This window comes from Podarcis gaigeae, assembly GCF_964106915.1.
Source record: "Podarcis gaigeae genome assembly, chromosome: 9".
Classification (NCBI taxonomy): Eukaryota; Metazoa; Chordata; class Lepidosauria; order Squamata; family Lacertidae; genus Podarcis; species Podarcis gaigeae.
Genome location: NC_139685.1, coordinates 43,139,198 through 43,164,149, shown reverse-complemented (window position 1 = coordinate 43,164,149; position 24,952 = coordinate 43,139,198). Strand labels below are relative to the sequence as shown.

The window sequence follows — 24,952 nt, the reverse complement described above, 5'->3', positions numbered from 1 at the left end:
GGTTTGCCACTATGGTAGTCCTCTGGAGCAGGGGTCGGCAACCTGTAGCCCATGAGGGTCATTTAAACGGCCCACGAGCCGCCCCTGAACCGAGCCATCCACTCGGCGAGCCCCCACTCACTGTGCTAAACAGGTGCAGCGCAGAGTGGGGACTCGCTTCCGTGGCACCAGAAATCGCGTCTGCGCATGCGCAGACACCGAAAACCATGTCTGCGCAGATGCCAAAAATCTGAGAAGACCCCACCCTACCCTCCCACTATATAGAAGGGTCTGGGGACTTCTGTTTCAGTGTATCTGAAGAAGTGTGCATGTCTCTAAGTGTCTCTAAGGTGCTACGGGACAAGTTTTTATTTTTTTATGTATTTCGACTGCGTCAGACCAACACAGCTACCTACCTGAATCTAGGTGAACGCGGTTCATGTTTTCCTTACTCCTGTTTCACTAATCAAGAGTGAAATTTTTAATCGTGAGTATTCCACAAGAACTGCAATGTACTTGAGATAAGAAAAACCTGCACCATGCCCTACCATTCAGATGGGCTACCGGAAACTTGAATCTCTCACTGACAGCTATTTGTTATCTTTTGTGCAGAACTGGGACAGAATGCTCCCCTATGTCATGATGGCCTACAGATCTATTGTGCAGTCATCCACGTGCCACATACCATATATAGTAATGTTTGGAAATGAGACTACTTTCCCCATAGAATTGTTGAATGGAGCAGATGTACCGGTAAAATATACAAACCCTACGCATATTTACTGAATTAGTTGATATTTTTAGCACTGTAAGCCCAGCAGTGAAGCTCCATCAGCATAAAGTCACACAGAGGCAAAAGGAGCACTATAATCATGCATAGCAAGTGAGGGAGTGTCTGAGGCAAAAACCAGAGAAAGTGGAAACATCTAACTGTTACATTGCAGCAAAAATACAGAGGTTCATACACAAAAGTTTAGCAGAGTGTCAACCATTGCCAGTTCTAGGTGGGCATAGCTTTGTCCTATACTAAAATGGACTCAAACCATACCAGGGCCCTGATCCTGCAGAACAACAGGTCAACAGCTTGCCACAAAATCAATGTACCGGCCAAATAATTTTTTCTCACTGACAAAACCAGTTCTCAGAGATGCAAAGAAGTTAAGACATCAATGTCTTGTAGTCATGCACAAACTTTATAGATGGCACAGATTCAGAAGACGACACAATACCTTGCAAATTCAATGAATCAAGGGAGTGAGTTCCATAGATGGGAGCATACAGCTACATCTGAAGTAGCACCATCAATGCAGGAGAATAAGCAACTGGTTCAGGACTCTTTAGGGCCCCGAGACAAATATAACTAGACAATTGCAGCAAGAGCACAGAGCACCCTGCTGAGTTGAGGACTATCGTTTGGATTAGCTGGATGTAAGAATTAGACTCCCCACCTCCCAAAAGGGTGGGTAATGTAATGGGACTGTGGAGCATTGGGAACACCTGTAGCTCTGACCTAAGAAGGGTTGACTTGCGGGAAAAGGGACAGCAAGAGGCAGACAGAAACAGAAAAGGAACAACAGCCTAGGAGTGTGTCTGAGAGGGCTGGTGAAGCACCAATGGGGACTCAACTCACGAGATTCTTAGAAGGAAATTGTTGCTAGATAAAGTGACTCTGTATGAAAGGCCCTTGAAAAAAGGCAAGTCTGCTGTTAGATGGATACACAGCAGCCTGGGCTGCTGCACATTTAACCAAATTATTGTATGCCACCCCCTGGAGGTAGCTGCAAATTTCCCTGTTATCCATGAAATCAAGTTATTTCGTAACTACATGTCACTGTGAGTGCCAGCACCCACCAGGCCAGGTACAGAAACAAACTAACACTGAAGGGCCTTCAGCACCTGCTTCCAGCCCTGATTATACCTACACACTACTGATGTACCAATGTACATCAAGGAGCCTTGGTTGGAAGACACTGATCCCAAATTTGCATTGAATATGGCAGCTTGTGGCTCCACCCTGGCTCCAATATAAATCCATGTATATGACGTCAGAACAAAAAGTGCTCCTGGGAGTGTTCATTATAATTATTTTTTTAATGTTCATTTTTAATGGTGAAACCTGGTTCATTCATAGTTGGACAGACTTAGAGTAAACCTATTGAAATTGAACAGCCATAAAACATAACTTTTGGCCCATTGATTTCTTGGGTCTACTTGAAGCATTACTAGGTCTGGTTTCAACTGTCTACTTCTGCTTTTATGCTGTGATTGTTGTTTTATGATATTCTAATTTAATACTGCATCTACTATTTTATGTTTGCAAGCCACCAAGATTAATGTTATTGGGCAGCTTCTATAAAACCTATAAATAAATCTAAGCCCATATCTGGCTTCAGAGTGCTGGACAACAGGATCCTAGCAAAATTAGATCTGTGGCAAACAACATGAAGAATGGGAAAACAGCATCATATACTACACAATTTTTCTTTAAAAGAACCAAGCCTAAAAGTTTTATATCAATATCTAAATGGTCATGAGGCAGCAAAACTTAATTCAAATCTTTACAGACTAACAGTATCATCTGCACAGAACCATTCCATTTAGATTCTGAATGTGTGCAGTACTTTGAAATAGAGAACACAGAGGTCTTATACCAAGGTCTTATACCTTGGTATAAAAAGGCCTTGGTACCTTGGTCTTATACCAAGGCCATATTCACACAATAAATTCAAAGCACTATGATACCACTTTATAAAGTCATGGCTTCCTCCAAAGAATTCTAAGAGATGTAGCTCATTATGGGTGATGAGAATTGTTAGGAGACCCTAACTCCTTTTCCAGAGCTATAATTCCCAGAGTGGTTTAACAATCAATATCTCTTCACAAGGAACATGCAATTGTAGCTCAGGGAGGGGACTGGGGTCTCCTTCAACATCCTTAAACTACAACTCCCAGAATTCTTTGGGTCAAGTCATGACCTTTTAAAATGGTATCATACTGCTTTAAATGTATGGCTGTGAATGTGGGCCAAGTCAGAACTTTGGTCCAACAGGCAGAAGCTCACCAAGATTTTAGACTGGAAAATTTTCCCAGCCCTACCTGGAGCTGCCATGTAGTTTGGACCTTTTACATGTGTATGCATGCATAGGAACCAACTCCTAAGAGCCGAGGTTCCTTTGCCCACCCCCAATAAAACATTAAAATGGTGTGTGTGTGCTGCATCCTGTCATTGATTATGCAGGGCAGGGCTTACCTGCCTCCCCACAAAATTTTATTCAAGTTGGCACCCCGGTTGCATGTACTCTAGTATTGAGCTATGGATGTTTCCCCATTGGCATCATTAAAATCTAATTCACAATCCAAGGATGAAAATACAAATCTATATTTCAGAGAGAGAAAATGCCCAACTGTCACGCATCATGTAATGTTTGAAATCTGTGTGCGCGCACTATTTTCTTATATACTGTCTATACTGTACAATCTTTTTCCTTTAAAAAAAAAAAATTACAGCTGCAGCACTTGATTTACAGTATCTTGCTCAACAAACCACGCAACAGAAAGTGGTCACACTGGAAACCAGACCCAGCATCATTATTTACAAAGTAAGTGAAGAGTTTGACATCACATGGCTTTACAAAGCCTTATGCTACAAGCCCTTTTGCCTTCCAAAAAGTCCTCATTTGTAGGTCATGCTCTCATTATCTAGTTCTGGGATCTGTTTTGATTCAATTACAGAAAATTACTAATAGTTTATTCCGAACTGACCAGCTCTTCCTAACCCTTCTGTTTTATATCTGTTCTTAATCCCTTCTCCCACTCCTGCCTTTGACATGCCAGGGAGGGAACTACATTTACAAATTGGTGATGATTTTGTCATTCATTGAAAGAATACATTCTGTTCTGTTTCCCTGGACACAGTTGTTCCTCTTATTGGGGTTGTTTATAGAGTCAGCACTTGAACTTTACCTCAATTTGCATCTCTACCATATCCCAAACGCCATTCAAAGGAAAATGGGTGTGTATTTGAAATCAATGGGCATTTTACATTACCAAGCCCTTGTTAATCAGAAATGACTATATGGCTTTGGACAGACATATAATTTTTAACAAGAGAAGAGTGGAAGATATGGGTTTGAGCTACCTCAAAGTACTTTATTTATGTAGCGACAATAATCAAAAGGAAATTGAAGGTTGAGAAAATAAGGGTCAATAGTTTTAGGTAATTTAACGCACAACATCCACTGTTTGCACTAAAAAGGGGGAGGAGAGAAATTCACCAAACTCATTCAATCACTGCGATAGTAATGGAATCACACTTAGACTAACAATTTTCTCTGCATGCATCTTCTTATCAGAAATTAACTGTATCATGACTTACTACAACAGTTAAACAGTGAAAATAACATAGAGACATTCCCCTTGTACACCTTCATACCTCTCAGCAAGGTTCTCAAAACTATTAAGAACTGGCACAAGCTAAACTTGGGGCAAATGAAAGTAACTTTGTGGTTGTGGATGAAGACTCAGCTTACATAAGGAGTCTTTAGGAAATTCCCAATAAGCAAATTTGTTTGAAAGAAAGATGGGGCTTCCCAAAAAGGAGGTAGTGGTTTCTACGTGCTTCGGGTGGGAGTCTCTAGGCAAAGAGAGGTATAGAGGTTTGTAAATTACAAGGAAGAAACCCGTTTTTAAAAGAAATCAAAACTACCTAAGGAGGGGTTAGGGAGAGGAGGGGATTGGCTTGCTCAAGCCCATTAACAGCCTGTAGGGGTCATACTGGAGTGCAAGTAAAAAACCTGAACTGTTTTGATCTGTTTTATGGTTCTCTTTTGCAGGCTATCTTGAAGATCTAGCTCAATAAAAAAAAAATTAAATCGTCAAAAACTCCTCTTCCTGCACCAATATAAAGGTGTACCCTAAAGGGGGTGGGCTGCAGGCCCCACTTGTATTATATTTCAATAGTATGCAGTATGCATTAATCCAAAAATAAAAGTGTCAAAAATGCAAGCTCAATTCCCTCCTGGTTTCTGGGATGATGTACAAGAATCCAGGGGTTCCCCAGAGGCTTTGTCATTGTAGGTTGTAATGTTTATGCCCAGCAGCCTCCTGCATCAACATGGTATAATGATATTATCACGCCGTGTACACAAGGCTTTTGTGTGTGATGCAGACTAAGATATCAAGGAAGGTTTGGGACTTGGGTCAGGGATCCCAACAAATCTAGAAAGCCTCAGTTCCACAGCAATTCCATCACGGGCAGCACCATAAATCTATCATCTAATTATTTCTGAAATTTCATCTCTAATTGATGATATAGTGTTTGTACGGCATTGCTGCCTCACTGCTGGGGCTTTGTACGCACCATTAATCAAAACAGGAAAATCTTTCAAGTACATTAGAAGCCCTTTATTTTTCGGAACCCCAGTTTATTTCTTGTGCTCAATCTTCTATATAACAATTTTATATATATTAGTGAGACACGCATGGGTACTGACTCTTTATACTAATTATATGCTTTTAAAAATAATTACACACATTCCTTTGGATTGATATATTTGTTTCCCTCCTTTGACTATTGTCGATTACAGGGGGTAGTCTTGCTACAGGTTTGCTTTGTGAGCTCCCTAATTTCACTTACCGGTACATGTTCTTGATATCCTACAGTAATTATAATGGTTACAAATAATTATACATGAGCGATAAACCCTTTGCAGTAGTAAAGGATACCATTCATACAGCACTCATATGCTTTCCCTACCTCTGAACCACTCAGAGACAGAGAGAGAGAGAATTGAAAGTACAGTACTGAAGAATTGAAAAGTACAGTACTGAATCCTGGTGCCATAAGCATATGCACGTAATGAAATCTGGGACCCAAACAATTTTAGGCCTGTTTATAACTCGCAGCTACTCAATTTGCCTTTGTATTAGATTCAATTATTATAATTTTCTCTATATTCTTAACACACAGCTAGGCTGCAAAAATGATATGGCTGCTTTATGATGTGTGTTGAATTCTATGCTGGTCTCTTTCAGTTTTTGTGCAGACTTTTACAGATTTTAAGTATTTTGAATTTTGGATGTTTTAAAAGTTTTTAACATGTAAGCAATATTTGGTGGTGGTGATTTTTATACCTGTACACTGCATTGTGAAGAGTTTTTTTACCTGAAAAGCAGTTTATACATTGATTAAGTAAACAAACAGTTCCAAATTTACTGATGGGGACTAACACAGAAATATCATGGCTTGTCGAAGGTTAGCCTGTGAGTTAATGGCTGAGAAACAAAGTAAGTTCTTCAATTTCAAAACTTGTTCTTTTAATTACTGAGCCATCAGAACACAAACTGACACCTTCAGTATGGATACTACCACAGAGATATGAATATCAAAGAGGAACATAAGATTCCTATTCTGAGGCAGAAAAAATGGCCTATCAAACTAAGTACTGTCTACTCTGAGCTCTCCATGGTCTCAGAGCAAGGTCTTTTTCAGCACTACTACCTGAGCTCCTTTCCCAACTGGAGATTAAGCCTTGGAATTTCCACACTTAAAACACCAAAGAGTTGCCTTCTTGACATAGGACTCAATTGCAAATGGTTTGTCCCTAAGGCAATAATTTCACATTATACTCTATTTCATCTTGTTACAACTGTGGTGACCTTGTCCACAGCTGAACAACTGAACAATTAAATGCACAGTACATAACCCCCATGTGGCCAGGCTCCTCCTTTGGCTAAGATTGAGGCCACATGGTTAAGATCATCTTTTTATATTATGAAGTCCCTAAACTGATGGGAGGGTGGGGCAAGATTTTGGTTTCACGAACTAGCCTTCTGAATGTTCTGAGTCATGGTGAGAGAATAATGTAGCATTTGCTGCTTTGGCCCAGTTTTTCTAGTGTTCCTAAGGACATGGTAACTGTAATCTCAACATGGATCACAAGACCAATTCATCATCCCCAAATCCCCTGAAATGTCAGATAAATGGATTTTGTGAATTTGACCTGGTAGCAACCATGTCCTGCTGTGCTAAATTACAAATACAGTGGTACCTCGGGTTAAGTACTTAATTCATTCCAGAGATCCGTTCTTAACCTGAAACTTAATTCGTTCCAGAGGTCCATTCTTAACCTGAAGCACCACTTTAGCAAATGGGGCCTCCCGCTGCCGCCGCACTGCCGGAGCACGATTTCTGTTCTCATCCTGAAGCAAAGTTCTTAACCCGAGGTAATATTTCAGAGTTAGCGGAGTCTGTAACCTGAAGCGTATGTAACCTGAGGTACCACTGTATATGATGCACTCTGTGTGGACACTGACTAGATTCATTATGACAATATTTCAGAATTTCCATTCTATCGTTTTTGCAGCATGATGTAGGTTTATTCAGCGTTAAGTCCCATAAACCAATGAGACTTACTCCTAATTAAGTATTCATAGTATTGCATCCTTAAATTGAGTATCCTATTGTTGAAGTCATTACCGTAATAAAAACCTCCTTACAATTTTCCTTCTTTCTTCTGAGTAGGTTTTTACTCTCTGCCTAGCTGCCATTCCATCAAAACTAAGTACTTTTTGTAGTCTCCATCTCCATTCCGCCAAACATCTTCCAGGTACTCTTGGGAACACACATTTAATATGCTGCCCAGTGTTCTTATATCACATGCTGGGGTTCAACATAAGGAAATGGTAATACAGCTAAATAAAATAATAGGCAAGTGTATACATAAGAGGGGCGCAGGTGGCGCTGTGGGTTAAAGCCTCAGCGCCTAGGACTTGCCGATCGAAAGGTCGGCGGTTCGAATCCCTGCGGCAGGGTGCGCTCCCGCTGCTCGGTCCCAGCGCCTGCCAACCTAGCAGTTCGAAAGCACCTCCGGGTGCAAGTAGATAAATAGGGACCGCTTACCAGCGGGAAGGTAAACGGCGTTTCCGTGTGTGGCTCTGGCTCGCCAGAGCAGCGATGTCACGCTGGCCACGTGACCCGGAAGTGTCTCCGGACAGCGCTGGCCCCCGGCCTCTTGAGTGAGATGGGCGCACAACCCCAGAGTCTGTCAAGACTGGCCCGTACGGGCAGGGGTACCTTTACCTTTACCTTATACATAAGAATTAGCATTATATTCTAAACACAACCATAAGTTGTTGTGTTTCAACTTCCATCAGCCCCAACCAGCATTTCTTATGGTCAGGGATAACAGCAAGTATACATCTGGAGAGCCACAGGTTTCCCATGCCTGCTCTAGATACACAATCAATATAGAACATAAGAAGAGTCTGAGAGAAAGAGGGAGAGGACTACTGAGCTCATGTCCTGCCAATAGGCTTCCCATACACATCTGGTTACTCCTTGTGGGAAGAGAATGTTGGGCTCCGTGGCTCTTTGGTCAGATCCTGCAGGGTTCTTACAATAGTGGCATGGCCCAACTGTATACAAAAGTCTTTTCAAAATTGTATACGAAAGTCTGAGACTCCACTGACTACAGTAGGTCTTCTTCACTAACAAGTTGGTGTAAGATTGCTACCTTTGACTTAGAAAATAGGATGTGAGTGGTCTGAACTAGAGATACTTGAAAAGCACCTCGGTTGGCACTCTAACAAATGCAGGCTGTGATCATCAAATCCCTTTTAAGATTTCCTGCTTTCATGAAATGAACCCTACTTGCCTACTCAAGTGATTTGTGGGTTTCCCTATTTGCATTTCCACTATCATTTGTGGCAGGTATGAGAGTACAAACATGGAACTTCTGGCTTTCAATCTAGAGCTTAGAGTGCTCATCCAGGAGCGTGCATACATTATATGTTTGGGGATGTGATTTTCAAACTTTCTGAAAATGCCATCTCCTAATTTTATTAGACCTTCCATGGTATTCAGCCTAAAAATTTAATTGAGCATGCTTATTTACTTCCTTTATCCTCTTCACTAGTTATTATCTTCCTGCCTAGCATCTATGTATATACTCCCACATATTATTTCTATCACTCACACAACAAGTCATATGTCTCTATATGGATCCTATGTACACCTGTACCACTTCATCTCCAACTAGGGCAAATTGGTCCATAGAAATTGGTCCATAGAAATCAGGCACCTGTGACCCCTTTGTTCCCTTTCAGTCATTCCATGGGAACAACCTACTGGGGGGGGATGGAGACTTGGCAGTTGATAGACCTATTACTGATAAAGTATGCAAAATTATTTATATTCTCTTCTACTACTGGCTCCCCATATTTTGGGTGCCCATTGGGGCCCATTCCTAGCTTGAGATCCTGGTATAATATCAAACAGATTTTCCAACAAAGTAGGGCAAGAAAAGAATAAGAAAGGACTTTCTATTATTATTTCAATTCCCTATCTACCTCTTGTGGTGCATCTTCTAGAAATACAAAAAAGCATACAAACGTTCTCATAAGGATTTCTGACAAAATACTACAAAACTTCTCTAAGGCGGATCAGCTGATAAAGCAATGATCCCAAGCAACAACTCAGGAATTTTTCCAAAACAAGTGTAGCATAGTTGTAAAGCAGGAAGGCCGTTTCAAATTTTACCCGTTATTACCTAACTATCTGATCTTTGGATAATGTTTGTCTCTGAACCTCAGCACCTGCCTCATCTTCAATACAGGGATAATGATACTGACCTACCTTACAAGGTTATTGTAATGGTTATTGTGCTATATACAAAGCACACTATAAATGTCAACTATTATTTTCTAAAACATTTTTCCATTTTTGGACACTTTTAAGATGTAAATTTATATTTAGAAACCAACAGTGGTTTAAAAAGAGCATGTGAACAGAGTTCTTTTTTTTCTTTCTTTAATGCCACATAGGCGAAGTGTTCTGGTATGTTGGTGAAATCCCCCCCCCCCAAAAAAAATAGCATTATCAATTGTCTTGTTTCTTTAAAAGAATGTAGAAGACAGAATTAAAATACTGTAGAGATTTTGTGGAACTGAACGGTGAACTCCCCTAATAAATGACAGGCATGGCAACATGTACAATCTTAATTGTACCACTGTTGTGTATTGATCAAAGTTGGAGTTGCAGGTGACTATTCTGGGCTGAGGAACTTTTGAGGCTTCTGAAAGTGGGTCCCCATCCCCTCAGTTACTGCCAGTCAGCACCATAACTATATATATATATAGCCATAATTTTATTTGTATGCTGTCATAGGTGTAGCGGGGGGCAGCTCCCCCCATCAATAAAAACAATAATACTTCACTAACTGGAGTAACATAAATCCTAACATAAATCCTGGCCATGCCCATGCCTTTCCAGGCAGCTTACAACATGTAAAACATAATTACAAACATAACAATAGTAGTCACAAACAATGAGCAAAACATACACAACCAAATGAAACAATTTCCACATAAATTGAAAGATCTAAAAATAAAGGTACAAAAAAATAAACAGCATCAACAACAGCAAAAAAATCCTCAAAACTATACCTCAACCCAGTGCTATTTTTCTAGAAAAAGAGGTGCCGGAACTCACCACAAACGCCTTCCTTGTTCTCTTACCACAACAATGGTGCCCACCTGAGAGTTTCCAGAACTGAGCTGTGGTGAGTTATGGCTGAAAACAAGCCAGAATCTGTTCCACAGCATCAGCTTTTATAGCTGCAGTCAGTCAGGGCCCCACCCTCCCAGGCCCACTAGGAAAGGACAGCAAGGCAGGGAGCAGGTCTTCCAGGACTCACAGCCAAGTGACAAGGCCACCAGACCCAATTGTACTCTGCATTTAAAGCACTATCACACCACTTTAAACAGTTGTGGCTTCCCACAAAGAATCCTGGGTACTGTAGTTTGTTATGAGCGCTGAGAGTTGTTATGAGGCCCCTATTCCCCTCACAGTAGAGGTATTGGCTGTCAGACCACTCTGAGAATTGTAGCGCTGTGAGAGGAAAGGGGTCTTCTCTCAGCACCTTTAACAAACTACAATTCCCAGGATTTTTTGGGGGAAGCCACAACTGTTTGCACCAGTATGATAGTGGACCTCATGGCAGTGTGGGGATTTGAACCTAGGTCTCCATGATCGTAGTTCAACACTCCAAGCACTGCACCTCACCTGTTCTCAGGATAGCCCTGATGTACATAGGAAAGTGCTTACACAAACCTAACTGGGTCTTTGGGTCCTGCAGCCTTTACCACATTCTTGAAGCTATTTCTACAGTAATTATATTCTTGTTATTAAGTCCCTTTTTACATACTACAGTCTCCTCTTTCCCTATAATTAGATTATTTTAACTATCATAACTGTCAAGTTTATCCTGTATATAACTTTTCTTTCAATGAATGTAGTTAAAAATCAGATTCTATATCCCTGTTTTTCCCCAAGTTCCCAACAAGCAAATGGGCCTGCTGAAATTAACTTTTGTCATTTGCAGGTGGCAACCACAATCAGTAAGGTAGACAATACTATTTTTATTGCTCTGAAGTATCACAACTTTTCTGAGGTAAAACACTCAAGAAGAATAAGGTGACTAAGAAGCTAACAAAAGCCCAAACAGTGGAACAGTGGAAAAGGAGGGACTGTTATAAAACTACTTGTGAGTAAAGTCATATAATTATCACAGTGAAGTGCTCAGGGTTGAACTTAAAAGTAATCACATAGAAGCACAGGGCAAAGTTGGGAGGTGCAGCCCAATCCCAGACATATTTACTCAGAAGCAAGTCCTGCCAAGTTTACTGAGGCTTACTTTTAGGTAAGCAAGTTTAGGATTGTGGCCTTCATAACAAGCTCAGGACATGCGTAGCTACTACATTAGCACCCCGTTTTCTTACGGCAAGGCTGTTACTTGTTATGAAAGAATACCAAAATATACAAGGCTCTCTTCAGAAAAAAGATCTTGCTTACACAGTGAACCAATTCTAGTATGACAGTGCTACAAGATGTGATGTGTGCGGCTGTATACTCCGTTAACATGTTATTAAGAATTAATAAGAGAACATGTAAGGACTTTCCTGTATAACTGCATGGAAGGGAGGAGGGACAGAATTAATGTTGACACCTTATCATCCTAACACTATGATGCCCTGCACTTTTCATACTGAACTACAGAAGGATTACGTTCTCTTAGAGGTGATACAATGCCTTGTACCCTTGTAGTCTCCACTAGACACAAACAGCATCACAAATGCTTGGTGTCAAATACATGTATTTTTATTCAAACGTCTCATAGGCTTTAATAGCAGGTTTGCTTTTCTTTGATCAAAAGTACACACAAGGCCTAAAGCACCGTCCATTTACAGTGGTGTAGTGGTACACACACACCCTTCCCCTCCAAGTCATACACATCAGAAAATCCTAAAAATACTTTAAAACTAAGCACCAACGCTTAAGAAATAGGGCACCACATTTTAAAAGCTGGAATTTTCACAGCCCTCTTTCCTGACAGGCCACAGCACCTTGAAATATAATAAACACTAACTTCCCCTACAAACAGCTACAGCGAATGGGTAATAAAACTTGCAATCATTTGGAGGGGAGAGGGGAAGAGAGACACACCAAGCCAACCCAAGTATAGCCACACAAGCAGCAAGGGAGATTCCTCCCTAGCGAGCTAAAATGGAGACAGAATTTCATCTCTGCCCTAGAGAAACAGACAGAAAGGGCAGCAGCACCAGGTCTAGGTCAAGGTCACTAGCGGGGCAGTCTGCAGCTGCTTGCATAGCTGTCTTCAGCCGCATAGACAACACGCTTCCCAAAACTCTCAGTTCAGACTTTCAATGCACACATACACAACAGGCTCTTCCGTTGGTTTTGTTTTTTTTAAAAAAGCCTCCACAAAACTCTCTGTGTGCTTTGAAAATGCCCATTTGCTCTTATATTGCACTTTATTGTATTTTAGGGCTGGGCGAACTTTCATTCAGAAGCCCTCCGAGATTTATACATATGAAAATACATAATTTAAAACTGAAAGGTTACTGACCTTGCCCCCACCCCACCGCTCCCCCCTTTTTTTTGAAGCAAGTGACCCAAAGAAAAGGAGGAGCAGTGGACGCAATTGTAGCCCCTTTAGACATTCAGGAAACTCAATTGTGCAACCTCTCTGAACTAGCTTTTTAGGATAGGGAAACCTCAATATTCCAAAACCGAATCCACTAACGTGAGGGCGATTAGACGGTGATGCGGGGGGGGGGTGTGCTTAGAACAGTGCCGGGAGGGGCCCAATAGGGCGCCCTTCTCCCTCGGCTTTGCACGGCAAGAGAAAGGAGCAACGTTGGTGCGCGCGATCCCTCCGGTGCCATTGGTGTCCCCACCTCTGCTACGGTTCATGCGTGGCAGGCTGCTAGTGTGTGCTTGGGAGGGGAGGGGAGGGAAGGGAAGAAGGCAGAGAGAAAGGATGAGAGGGCGGGAAGAAAAGTGGGAGGGGGAGGTCAGTCCTCTCTCCAAGACCCTTCCCCTGATAAACTATCGGAAAATTATGTATCTGTGGAGAGAGGGAAGTAATCGATCGCGCTCTTTTGTCTGAGGCAAGAGGAAAGGCGGCGGGGAGCCCCCACCCCCGCACACAAAAACAGGCGCAGGGCACACACGCCATCCGCGACAACCTTAGCCCTCTCTCCCTCTCCCTCCCTAGTGAACTTCAGGTGACCGACCATGGCTTTGACACATAAGCAGTTCAGCCCCGCCGACACTGAACCCGGGGGCAGAGCCAGGGAGGGGCCGGGCGAGCAGGCGGCGAGCAGAAGTGCCGGAGGCAGAGCGCAGGAAAATGACCCCTAAATCTACCCACGCCGCCCCCTCCGCCGCTGCCTTCCTTCCTCCTTTCTTTAGAGACACCAAGCCAACGCGAAGGCTCCTTTTTTTAAAAAAAAAGACCAGACATATTATTCGTATGTGTGTGTCCCCACACACAAAACACGCTTTTATTTCCTCCTCCTTCCAAGAGCGCCCGATCGCTTCTTGCTACCACAGGGAACGAGAAGAAAAAGTTAACTGCTTTGCAAAGAATTGAGGAGGAGGAAAAATCGGGGAGGGGGGAGCGGCGGGTTGGAGGTGGAAGAGGAAGAAGCGGGGTGGGAAAGGAGGGAGAGCGCGGGGTGAGCGGCTGTGTCAATGTGTGGTGTGTGCATTGCCTGCAGGCTGTGGGAGGAGGAGGAGGAGGGCACTTTTCCGAGTCCTTCCTGCGCTCTGCTGCTCTGGTCTGGGGCAGCGGCGGCGCTGAAGCCTCCGACTCGCCCAGGCTCCATCTGACCCTGCATTTTATTGCAGCCGCGAGGAGAAGCCCGGAGCTCGCTTGCCGCCGCCGCCGCTCTGCAGGGACCTCGCATGCCACGATCTGCCTCCCGTGCCGTCCCCGCCCCCCCACCCCCCAATATCATGCTCGCTTCTCCTCGGCGGCAGCGAAGCAGCAGCCCCGGATTCTCTCGTGTGTGTCTCTCTCGCTGTGTGTCGTCCCCCCAACGCCGCCGCCGCCACCCGCGCCGCTCCCTCCCTCCCTCGCCCTCCCCCGCCGCTCTTCGCCTCCTCCTCCCCGGCTCCGGGGCCAGCGAGCCCAGCCGCAACCTTTAGCCGGAGACGGACCTCGCGATTGATTCCGCGCAAGGCGCCAGCGAACCACTTTCGTTTCCAATTGTGCAACTCCCCACCCCAATAAGAATAACAGTAATAATAATAAAAAGAAGCCTCTTCCTCCTCCCCCCCCAACACATACACACACACACACACACCCCAGCCATAAAGAGAGAAATCCATTCACACACAAATGCACAATCACAAGAAAGGGGAGGGAAGAGAGGACGAATAGAGCGAAGAAAGAGAGGGGAGGGAGAGAGGGGAGACACACACACACACTCGCTCTCTCCGGCTCGCTCTCTCCCTCGCACACACACATACACACGCGCGCACACATGGAGGGGGAAAGAGGAAAAAAATTAAAAGGGCACAAGGCTGTTCATCACCAACATGGCTGCCTTAGCTCAGACCTAAAAGAGGAATAACCCAGGCTGTGTCTTTGTCAGTTTCACCTCTGTAACCCTAAACTAATGCACAAAACAACGGAGGAGGCTGCGGAGGGGAAGGAGGCAGGCAGAGACCGGGGGGTGGGGTGGGGGGAGAGAGAAAGAGAGAGGGGGCGAGGGAGAGAAGGAGAGAAGGGGGAAATGGGGGGGAGGGAGAGAGGGAGAGAAAAAAAAGGAGCACTTACGTGAAGAGAGGCGCTTGGGTTGCTCCTGCTTCCTCCTGGGCATTTTCCCCCCTTTTCACATTCTCCTCCTTGGTTTAATGGGGGATCAAAAGTATATTTTTTTAAAAGCCCAAAAGTGGGGCAGAGGCAGGCACAAAGCAGGGGCAAAGGGTGGCTGCCCAGCAAGGGCTGGTTTTCTTCTCCTGGGCAATGGGGGTGGGGGGGTTGAGAAGCTGCTTTTCCTGGAGCCAAGGAGAAGAGCCCCCCCGCCTCGCCTCTCTCCCCTTTTTCTTGCCCTTCCTCCCCCACCTTTTCTCTCTCTCTTCTTCTCTCCCCCCCTCCCCTCCCCTCCCCCGGTCGTGCACCTGGCTTGTCCCCGGTCGCAATATTCTTCAATAGAAATGGATCTAATGGGCGAGGGAGAGTGTGTGCTCATATGCGGTGTCAATAATGAGGGCTGGTGCGGCGGTGTCTATGGCTGCTCCCTGTGTGTCTCCAAGCCCCTAACTAACACTAATGCAGGGATCAAAGGGCAGCGGCGGCGGCAGCAGTGCTCACAGCTCACACACAGGCTGGAGAAGGAGAGAGAGGCAGAGAGGCAGAGAGAGGAGACGAGACACACACGCACACACACACACACGCACACAAGGCAGAGCAAAGAGGAAGGTGCCCCCAGGCTCCTAGGCTGTACTTTACGCACACACCGAATCGCGAGCGCTCCTCGCAGCGAGGTTCAAGGGGGGACAAAGGCAGGCAAAGGGGGCAGCCCCAGCAGGATGCAGCCCCATTTTCCGCTCAAATACGGAGGGGGGGGGGTGAGCAGGGGAAGTTTGGAGTTCTCCACATTAGCCGCGTTGATTGTTAAAATAAAACAGGGTGTTCTTAAAATTAATACTAAAGGTCAAGCTGGCGCGATTGAGAGTGGTTTTTTATGGGTAGGTTGAGATGACCTTAGTAACGGCATTAAAAAATAGTAATGTATATTATTTGGGAGTTTAAAGAGGAACTCTCCTCCCCCCCCCTTGATTAAACTAGAGGGTGAAATGAATTATTTTTTAAAAAAAAAATAATCAAGTGGTGAGTAGCTGACTTGAATTAGGGAGTGTGCTATCCAAATGTGGAACACTTTAGGACAGCTTAAAACCGGGTTTGAGGGGTGAGGGAGAGGATCAGCATGAAAATCATAACTCCTTGATCTGGAGAATGGGAAGGAGAGGGGGGGGGAGCAAGACTAGGTCACCCCTAATAGTTGGTTTTAACTGCTACATGATGCCCCTACAGGGCTCACAGTCATCCTGACTTATGAATTTGTACTTTATTCCTACATAAATGCAGGTATGGGAAGCTTTATCTATAAGCATTTCCAAGGTACATTATAAAGCCAGGGTTGCGGTTGTCATTAACTGATACCTGCTTTCATTTCTGCACAAAAGCACACATCTTTCTTCAAAGATAAACATGAAGGGGGGGGGGAGTGAAAAAGAGAGAAAAGAGACTGGGGCTCAAAAGCACAAAAGGTACTCCGTGAAAGAGAAGTGCTCTTTTTGTGCGCGACTTGCAGTCATTTGGATAAAGGTTCACTCAGAGGTGGCTTGCGATTTAAACTCTTAAAACCTGTTAGTACAATTGGAGTGAAATGATTTGAAGCACGGTTGTTTCACAGAGCTTTTGCTTTGTGCGAGAAGAACAAAATCTTTGAACTTAGTAGAAGATGTAACATGAATTATGACTCAGAAGAAAAATAACTATTTTCAATGTATTATTATGCTATGTGTTCCTCTTTTTTGTTTGCTTGCTATTGGCAATATTACTCATTTTAGTACTTTATATTTATTATTGCTGGCCATGAAGCACTTGTTTTAGTTTAAAGGGAGAACAATGAGAGTATGCATTAAAGAGATTGACAGATACACACCAGCAGTCCTTATTAAGGACAGCTTCAGACAGGTCAAAATTGATTATTTCACATGTCTAGCACCAAATGTACATAGCGTATACATTCACTGGGAGGCCCAAGCCAAAACTGGTTTCTACTGTGTGAGTGCTATCATCAAACATGACCCTCCATAAGCAGATTACCTGCTTTTTATTCCTACGCAGAAATGCCATCTGTGTGGGAAGTTCATTTTTTGTGAAGCAGACCCAAGTTCAATTAAATTAAGCATGAACAGGTACTTGGAAGTTTGTATGCTCTTCGAGTGTAACAGAAGCAAATATTTCTGAAACATAAACTTATAACGTACACAAAGACTTTTTATACACCCACAAGGATACAAAAGCTCAGTATTCCATGGAAACTCCAGTGTGACAAAGAAACAGGATGGGGCATAAATATAGGAGTTGGTCCAGTCCTCAATTGCTGGTATCACCAGAGGCAGCAATTAGTCCTAGCCATCCTAATGGTATCCCTGATTGTTCCCCCTTTGCAATCTCACATACAAGTAAATGGGTCCATATAAGTTAATACTGTACATGGTACACGTTTGTTTATGGGCTCTAAACAACAGCAACAACAACAGACCTTGTGGGGGCTTAGCTTTCGCTGCCTGGAATCCTACAGGACAGTATAAGGTGGTCTCTGTACCTTCTGTAAGACCCTGTCTGTTGCCCCCAAGTTGTTATACCTATCATAACAAATAGACATTTAGCTAGTACCGTACTTCATGTAATTTATCATCATGTCACACTATATGGACAGTCCTGCACACATCCACACACCCACATTTACACGCACCTGATTACAGTGCCAAATTTATGCAAAGGCTAAGTAGGCTGAAGCCTAGGGCCTCTAAATGTTGGGGGCCTAGCCAGCCCTCCCGCTCCACAGCGGGCAGTCTCCCCTCTCCCAAAATTTATTTAGTTTTTTACAACCATTGCATGGTGGGATTGCAATGGAGAAAGATTATCTGAAAGGATAAAGATAACAGAATTTATCCAGGTTTTCTGGATGCCTTTCCCCATGTGGTGTCTCTACTAAGGTTACCATAGAACTGGTAGGGGAGATACTGGTGTGATTTGTGGTGTCAGAGCTCTTCTGGTGCCTAAGCACAAGCAAGCTTAAGCCCTCTAAATAGCCATCAGAATTCTCTTAGGCTGCTTACTATCACTTGTGCTTCAGTCACTTCTAGTTAAATAGCAGTGAATAAATATACTTTGAGTCCCATGGCCCATAGGGATTCCTCAGAAATAGGTTTCAACAGCATTTGAGTAATTTAAATGTTTATATACCACTTCTAGAAAAAAAATGCATTGTACTAGTTATTTGTGTAGGGAAGCCCTTAGAGTACATCTCAGTTCAACAACCTCACGCAGAGGCCAATCTGTACTAAAACCTAGCAGAAAGTATTGGATGTACAAATGAGGATAGAATGGAATGAGGCAGAGAGATAAACTAAAGTGTTGCGCAGAAGTGCAGTTTTTATTTTATACTGACATTGCACTTCTATGCCTGCATCATGCTTAGAAGAAACTTTTTTTTTAAATCAGTGGGACTTGCTTCTGGGCAAATACTTTTTGTTGCGTGTTCAGCCCCAGAAACCTCCCCCTAAATAAATTAACACTTGGCTCAAATTTTAGTTTTGGTTTTTGGCAGAATTTAGGCCACAATTTTATTGATTACAGAAAGTGAGTGGTTGCATAGGTTCTGGTTCGACTAGTTCCCTGCCATGCAGGTAGCGCTAACCCAGGGTTCCAGCATAGGTCAGCGAAGAGTGAAACCTGGATAAGCAAAAAGTTGGGAACAGACTATGTCCACCACCCAGATGTCCCCTTGGACTCTGGCACGGGCACAACCCCCTCTCAGGGGTTGACCAAACCATTTGAGTCCCTGGATTCCTTTAACGGAATACCCTTCACGTAGGGATGGCGAGAGCGTTCTCCCATCCTTATCACCTGAACCAGAGCCTACCCACAACCTTACAAGTTGTGGCGATTTGCTACGCGGCAGGCGAAACCCAAATGGCAAGAGCCAATCAGCCAAGTGGGGGAAATTCCTGCCGTACCCCTGTCCCAATGAGAGACGACACACGACGGCATAGCAAGGTCAAACACAAAAGCCCTAAAAGTAGGGAGAGGTGGGCAGGTGTTTTGAATGCACGCGCTGAAAGAGGAAGTTCTGGGTCACATGCATGGGCATATATAGGTCCCTCGATCCATTTGGACTGCGCCCCATTGACCAGATTAAACCCAGCATCGAGGGACCTACCATTCGGGTGTTGTGGCTGACCAATCTTACCCACCCACAACACAGGGGATCGGTTTCCAGGTCTCACCACAACATGTACCCTCTTTAAGGGAGGACACGATTTGCTGATAGTTCAATGGGAATTGTTTCTGAAATAAGAGATTGTACTGGTGCATTCTTGGCAGCCATCTGCTCCTGCATATATGATAGATGATTCCTTTTGATTCCTTTTACAAAAGTGGACACGTTAAAAACTTTCTGTTTAGTAGAATTTCACTTTTGGCGGTCTTAAAAAACAACTATAAACATGCACATTTCTTAATATAGAAAAGTGTCCAATACACTCAAACATTCAGGGCAGGGGAGGATAGAGAACAGGAAACTTTTCTTCCTTTTATTGTATCACTCATCTTGCCCAGGCTTCCTTACCTCTATGCAACAATCTGCATGGAGAAACAAGCTTTCCTGCTGCACGTGTCACTTGCTAGAACCACAGGTATAAATCAGGAACCACAGGTGTAAATCAATGCAATTCCAAAATTGGATCAGGAACGACAGGTAGAAATCAGATGCACACCCGCATGCACTCGCTCAATCCCCAGTGAATTGTGTTTAGTTGCATTTGTATGTTAAAAGTCAGTACAATGTGGATAAAACATCTGTACTCAGTTGCATCTCATGCATATTTATGGTTTCTGATCCAGCAGCAAATGATGCACATACAGAGGTCTGCTTATTCGGGAGGATATCCTTAGCTGGATTGGGGTGCTTAGTTTTCAAAAAAATATGTGGATTGAGAAGATGCCTGTGACTGGTCTCTTGGCAGCTGCTGCTGCTCCTCTGCTCAACCTGAAAGGATCTGGGAGTGGAGCAATCGTTGGAGGCTGTAGATCTCCCAGAGTAGACGAACTGGTCTCAAAGGACGTGCAATTGAGGAGGTGCATATTTTCCCCATAGACCATCATTTAAACTGAGAACTAGGGCTCAGAGGAACCTTTTACTTCCCCTTCCCTGTAAGGCTATGCAAGCTTCTTGTTTCAGCCTAACTATGAGCACTTTTATCTGCACAGTAGTCTCTATTGCCAATATTCAGACGTAGCACGAGAGCAGTGCACATGCCATACCCGCCAACATTTCTCTGATGAAAATAGGGACGTCTCATTCCATAATGATCATTTCACTATTTATACCCCACACATCTTACTAGGTTGCCCCAGCCACTCTGGGCAGCTTCCAACACATATAAAAATATAATAGAACATTAAACATTAAAAAAACCAACCTTCCCTATGCAGGATTGTTTCAGACAGCTTGTGGGTTGGATAACTCCATACCCTCCAACATTTCTCCAATGAAAATAGGGACATCCTAAGGAAAAGCAGGATATTCCGGGATCAAATCAAAAACCAGGACAGCTTTTCTAAAGCAAGGATTTCCCTGAAAAATAAGGACACTTGGAGGGTCTGACATGCCCTTGGCTCTCGTTAGTTTTATATTTTTTTATGTGTGCACATTTTTAAAAACATGATTTTCCTGAATTCCACAGCATGTAGGAACTTACTACTGCTCTGTCCTTTCCATTTTCTGTCAAGCACATCCACACATAGGAAGGCCCAATGTAAGATTCAGCATTGTTGATCAAGGGCCCAGGTAGCTAATAAGGATAAACCCTTATGCTGGCCCTCATATTTTTTAGGCCCTCAGTTTCTCAGCTCAGCCAAAGTTATTTGGGTGGTCTTGGGCCAGTCATTTGTTTACAGCCTTATTTTCTGCATAGGGCAGTTGTTGTTCTTGTTGTGAAAATAAAAGACTGGGGAAGGAAATCCATGCATGAATGCCATCTTGATTCCCTTGGAGGAAAATAATAAAATCATTTTTAAATGAGCAGGAGACAGTCTCAATAATGTATTTTCAATTGTAGTGTGTGAAACTGCCCTTTAGCTTTTAGGCCTTTACTTGCAAGGCCTAAAACATGCAGCAGAGTGAGTGTCATGTGGCATGGAGGGCACAGCACACCATCAAAGATGGCTCTGAGATAGCATACTTTAGGCCAGCCTTCCCGGTCTTTCTGCCATTCAGATGTTTTGGATGACAACTCCCATCCTCTCTGACTGCTAGTTTCTTCAGCTAGGGCTGAAGAGCATCATAGTTATCTGCAGGGCATCTGACATGGGAAGGCTGCTGTTGGCTGTGATAATTTATTTAGGATGCAATACAAAATGGCTGCCTCTTCACACTCTCCCCTTAGAACTAAAAGAGTCCTCTCTAAGGCAGAGGAACTTGGAAGTCATTCTCTAGTCTGGCTCTGCATGTCTGGTTTTAAAAAGATAGCATTATAATATACTACACAATGAATTTTTGTTAACAGTGGACTGTTATTCTAGACAACAGGGGAATCTTCATTTTTGAATGCTCCCTCATGTTGTTTGTAAAACATCAGGACCAAGAATGGCAAACCTCTCTCCCTGAAGAGCTAGTTCCCCACCTCATTCATAGAGGATATCTGTACCATGGGACAGTCCATGCTAACAGAAGGCCTTTGCTACCTTGTTCTGCTGGTTGTGTGTTTATAAACACCAAAGAGCTCTTGTTTTAATAGTATCAGTCCTTACAGACAGGACATTGTCAATCAACATGTTGAAGAAAGGAGGATAGCAAAAACTGGAGGCGGTTGAAAGATGTCCATCTGTCCTTTGTAATGACAACAGTGAGAGAAAAGTGATAATGATCTGTAATTGCCCTACACCTTGTCCACCCTTTCAGCTGCACCATACATTTAAAGCACCATTATACCACTTTAACAGTCATTATGCTGGGAAAATGTTGGGAATTGTAGTTTGCTAGGGGTGCTGTGAGAGTTCCCCTCACAGAGTGACAATTTTCAGAGTTCACTGGGAAGAGGGATTGATTGCTAAACCACTCTGGAATTGTAGCTCTGTGAGGGGGAAACCATTTAAAGAGCTATCATTATGTTTTACATGTGTTGTTCTGATATGGCTTCTTGGGCACAGAGAGAGCAGGGCAAGCAAGTGGACAACGGCAACAGTGGTAAGGAGGGGAAAATGGGTGCACTCAGGGAGCTGGCTGCTGAGGGGATCTTGCACAAAGGCTTCCAAAACATGGAACAGGCATTGCACATAAGATGCTCCGTTACAAAAGGGGTAGGAGTGACTGAGTCCATCTCTAGTAACTCACACACCATGCATTGTCAGAGCCCTGGAAATATCCAAATCTAGATTGTGATAATGATGCACATCGCACTATACAAGGCAGGCAGGCTACCTTCCTGTAATAGCCATTTTTCAGATTATATTTGCAAAGTATCTTTGTGAAAAGAAGATCTTGTGCAGCACTACAGGTGAAGGACAGAACAATTTGTTTCACTTCAGTTTCACAGGTTCAGAAGCTCTTACCTGTATATTCATAGCAAAAAGAAACATTTGCATGACATTTCACAGAGTAACAGTATACTTCCCTGCACAAGATTATCTTTGGATGTGAAAGTCATGTGCGAACTAGTTCTGCGTATAGAGCTATGTCATATTTTGGACATTCTGAATAAGGAAGCTTCTATCTCCTTGATTGTCCTTTTAATTAGAGACAGCTATCACAAGGGGTGATGGATCAAGTTTAAGCCAGACAGGAAAGTATACTCTGAAGTGGGAAACACATTGGGAGATGCCACTTTGATACCCCACTACATAAATAATGGGATACCAAGGCTTCTGATCAGCAAGTGCAACACAGCAAGGGAACTGCAATTAGAACATCGGTGACCCAGTTGATATTCTTGGGTCATCCCATGCTGGTTACAGATATGGGGTGAAGAAAGCCTGATGAATATTTGCCTTCATTATCATTATCTTGTATAGTACTTTCAAGTGTTCAGAGTGCTTTGTGAACATTCTTTAGATGTAGCCCTTACGACAACCCTGCCAGGTAAGCCAGTATTATTTATAATGCAGAAGGGGATGGGGAATGGGACTGAGGCTTATGTGGAGTTGCTTACCTAAAGCAAAGGTGGATCTAGGGGAGTGCATGAAGCTTCTGGGGTGCTGCAGGGGGTGCCACAACTATGACATCCAATGGAAGGTGAGAGGCAGGGGGATGCACACTGGATTTTAGCAATGCAAAGGGCACCACTGAAATATTAGTCTCCAAGGACTGTCACTGACCTAAAGCCATGAACGACCTTAAGTTCTTTACGTAACCCTGCTGAAGTCAATACAAAATAATGACTGCATGTTCCTTCCCCATCACATGTAGAGATTTAACACTTGCAGTGTACTAGTAAGGGGGTTGAGAATTAATATACCAATGTTATATGTAGCTAGTTCAGCCAGCACTTGAAAACTACTCATGTGTAGGCAATCTAGTCAACTGAAGAGGGGAAAAATCTTACCCAGCGATTCCTAACTTTTAGTAATTAATAGGATCCTCTGGGCAAGAATATATTTTCTTTTTTCTTTCTTTCTTTCTTTCTTTCTTTCTTTCTTTCTTTCTAAACAATAAAATAATAAATAAAACAATAAAAAGTTAAAAACAAAAATAAATTAAAAACAGAAAGAAATTTACATGTGTGTGTCTCCAATGTAGCCTCATTCTCGAGCGTTGTGGAAATTTAAATGAGTTTCTCCCATGACTCTGAGACTCCCACAAAGTTCACGTTCATCATCCACTGTGATGCCACATTGGGGTCATTCTAGGAAACTAAAATGGTGGCACAGCACTGCTGCCTAATAAGTCTACTAGGGAGGCCCACAGATGTACAAGGAAGCCCACCCAAGAGTGCTTTCCCCATCAAGCATGAAACCACCCCTGCACATTGTATTATTAGCAACTTCATACTGAATTTGTTTAACCGAACTACATGTTTTCAGAGTTCATTCTGCCACTAGGTGCAAATATTGTCACCTTCCCTCCAACAAGGGCAACTTAAGAGTAATTGGATTCATTCAGGGATATGAAGTTGTCACTAGTATATTACTTCTAGATCCTGAGGAAGACTCGGGGGGGGGGGGGACCCAACCCTGTGTGGTTCAGGAGAATTTTTTACCAGGAGGACTTCTGCTTTCTGTAACGTTATTCTCCCTTCAACTCCCCACAGATTTCTGTAATAAATTAATGCTGACACTGTTGGTACTTGTTTACAGCACACTGGTTTCCTTTCCACCATTTGAAACCTTCTTTAGGACTTTTGGTGGTAGAAACTGTCAAAGACACCATAGGACAATGTCATAGCTTCCTTGAAAAACTGTAGACCCATGGAAGAGTAAGATGGGAATTAGTGGTGTGCAGTACACAGCATATCTGAGTGAAGTGTTCTGCCACAGTAAATAGAGATTTTTTTAAAAAAAATTAAAACAAGCCTAGAAAGTATAAAACCCCCATTTTGTACAACGTTTCTGAACTTCCATGAAAGGTAATTATTAATCACTGACTGTATTTAAAACTAGGTTTCCATAACTATTTTTGGGCTGTAAGAATTTGAAAGCTCTGTCCAAAACATGACCTTAGGTCCTAGGGTAAGGAACTAGAAATTAACCGATTTCTACAGGGACCATTCTATTAACTGTTCTGTATGTGTAGTAGTAGTAGTAGTAGTAGTAGTAGTAGTAGTAGTAGTATTGTCATTATTTGTTACTATCCCAATAACTCATGGACT

The 24,952-nt window shown here is 43.2% G+C and overlaps 1 protein-coding gene and 1 long non-coding RNA gene across 8 annotated transcripts in view; one reads left to right on the top strand and one right to left on the bottom strand.

Annotated features, from left to right (window-relative positions):
- The window catches only part of ZNF827 (zinc finger protein 827), a 119,400-nt gene extending 103,661 nt beyond the window's left edge, over positions 1 to 15,739 (bottom strand). For 2 of the 6 annotated variants that reach the window (XM_083755373.1, XM_083755376.1), the window contains exon 1: positions 15,126 to 15,738. In XM_083755373.1, coding sequence (XP_083611499.1) covers positions 15,126 to 15,168 — 43 coding nt within the window. In that variant the 5' untranslated portion in view covers positions 15,169 to 15,738. Of the gene's footprint in view, positions 1 to 395; positions 598 to 10,468; positions 10,554 to 15,125 lie in introns of those variants that run through there. The other 4 variants (XM_083755378.1, XM_083755377.1, XM_083755374.1 and 1 more) reach the window with 4 other exon arrangements.
- Positions 15,740 to 21,835: 6,096 nt separating this feature from the next.
- Positions 21,836 to 24,952, top strand: part of LOC310852571 — a 24,098-nt gene continuing 20,981 nt past the window's right edge. For both annotated transcript variants that reach the window (XR_014568276.1, XR_014568277.1), the window contains exon 1: positions 21,836 to 23,226. This is a non-coding gene — a long non-coding RNA (uncharacterized lncRNA). The remainder of the gene's footprint in view (positions 23,227 to 24,952) is intronic.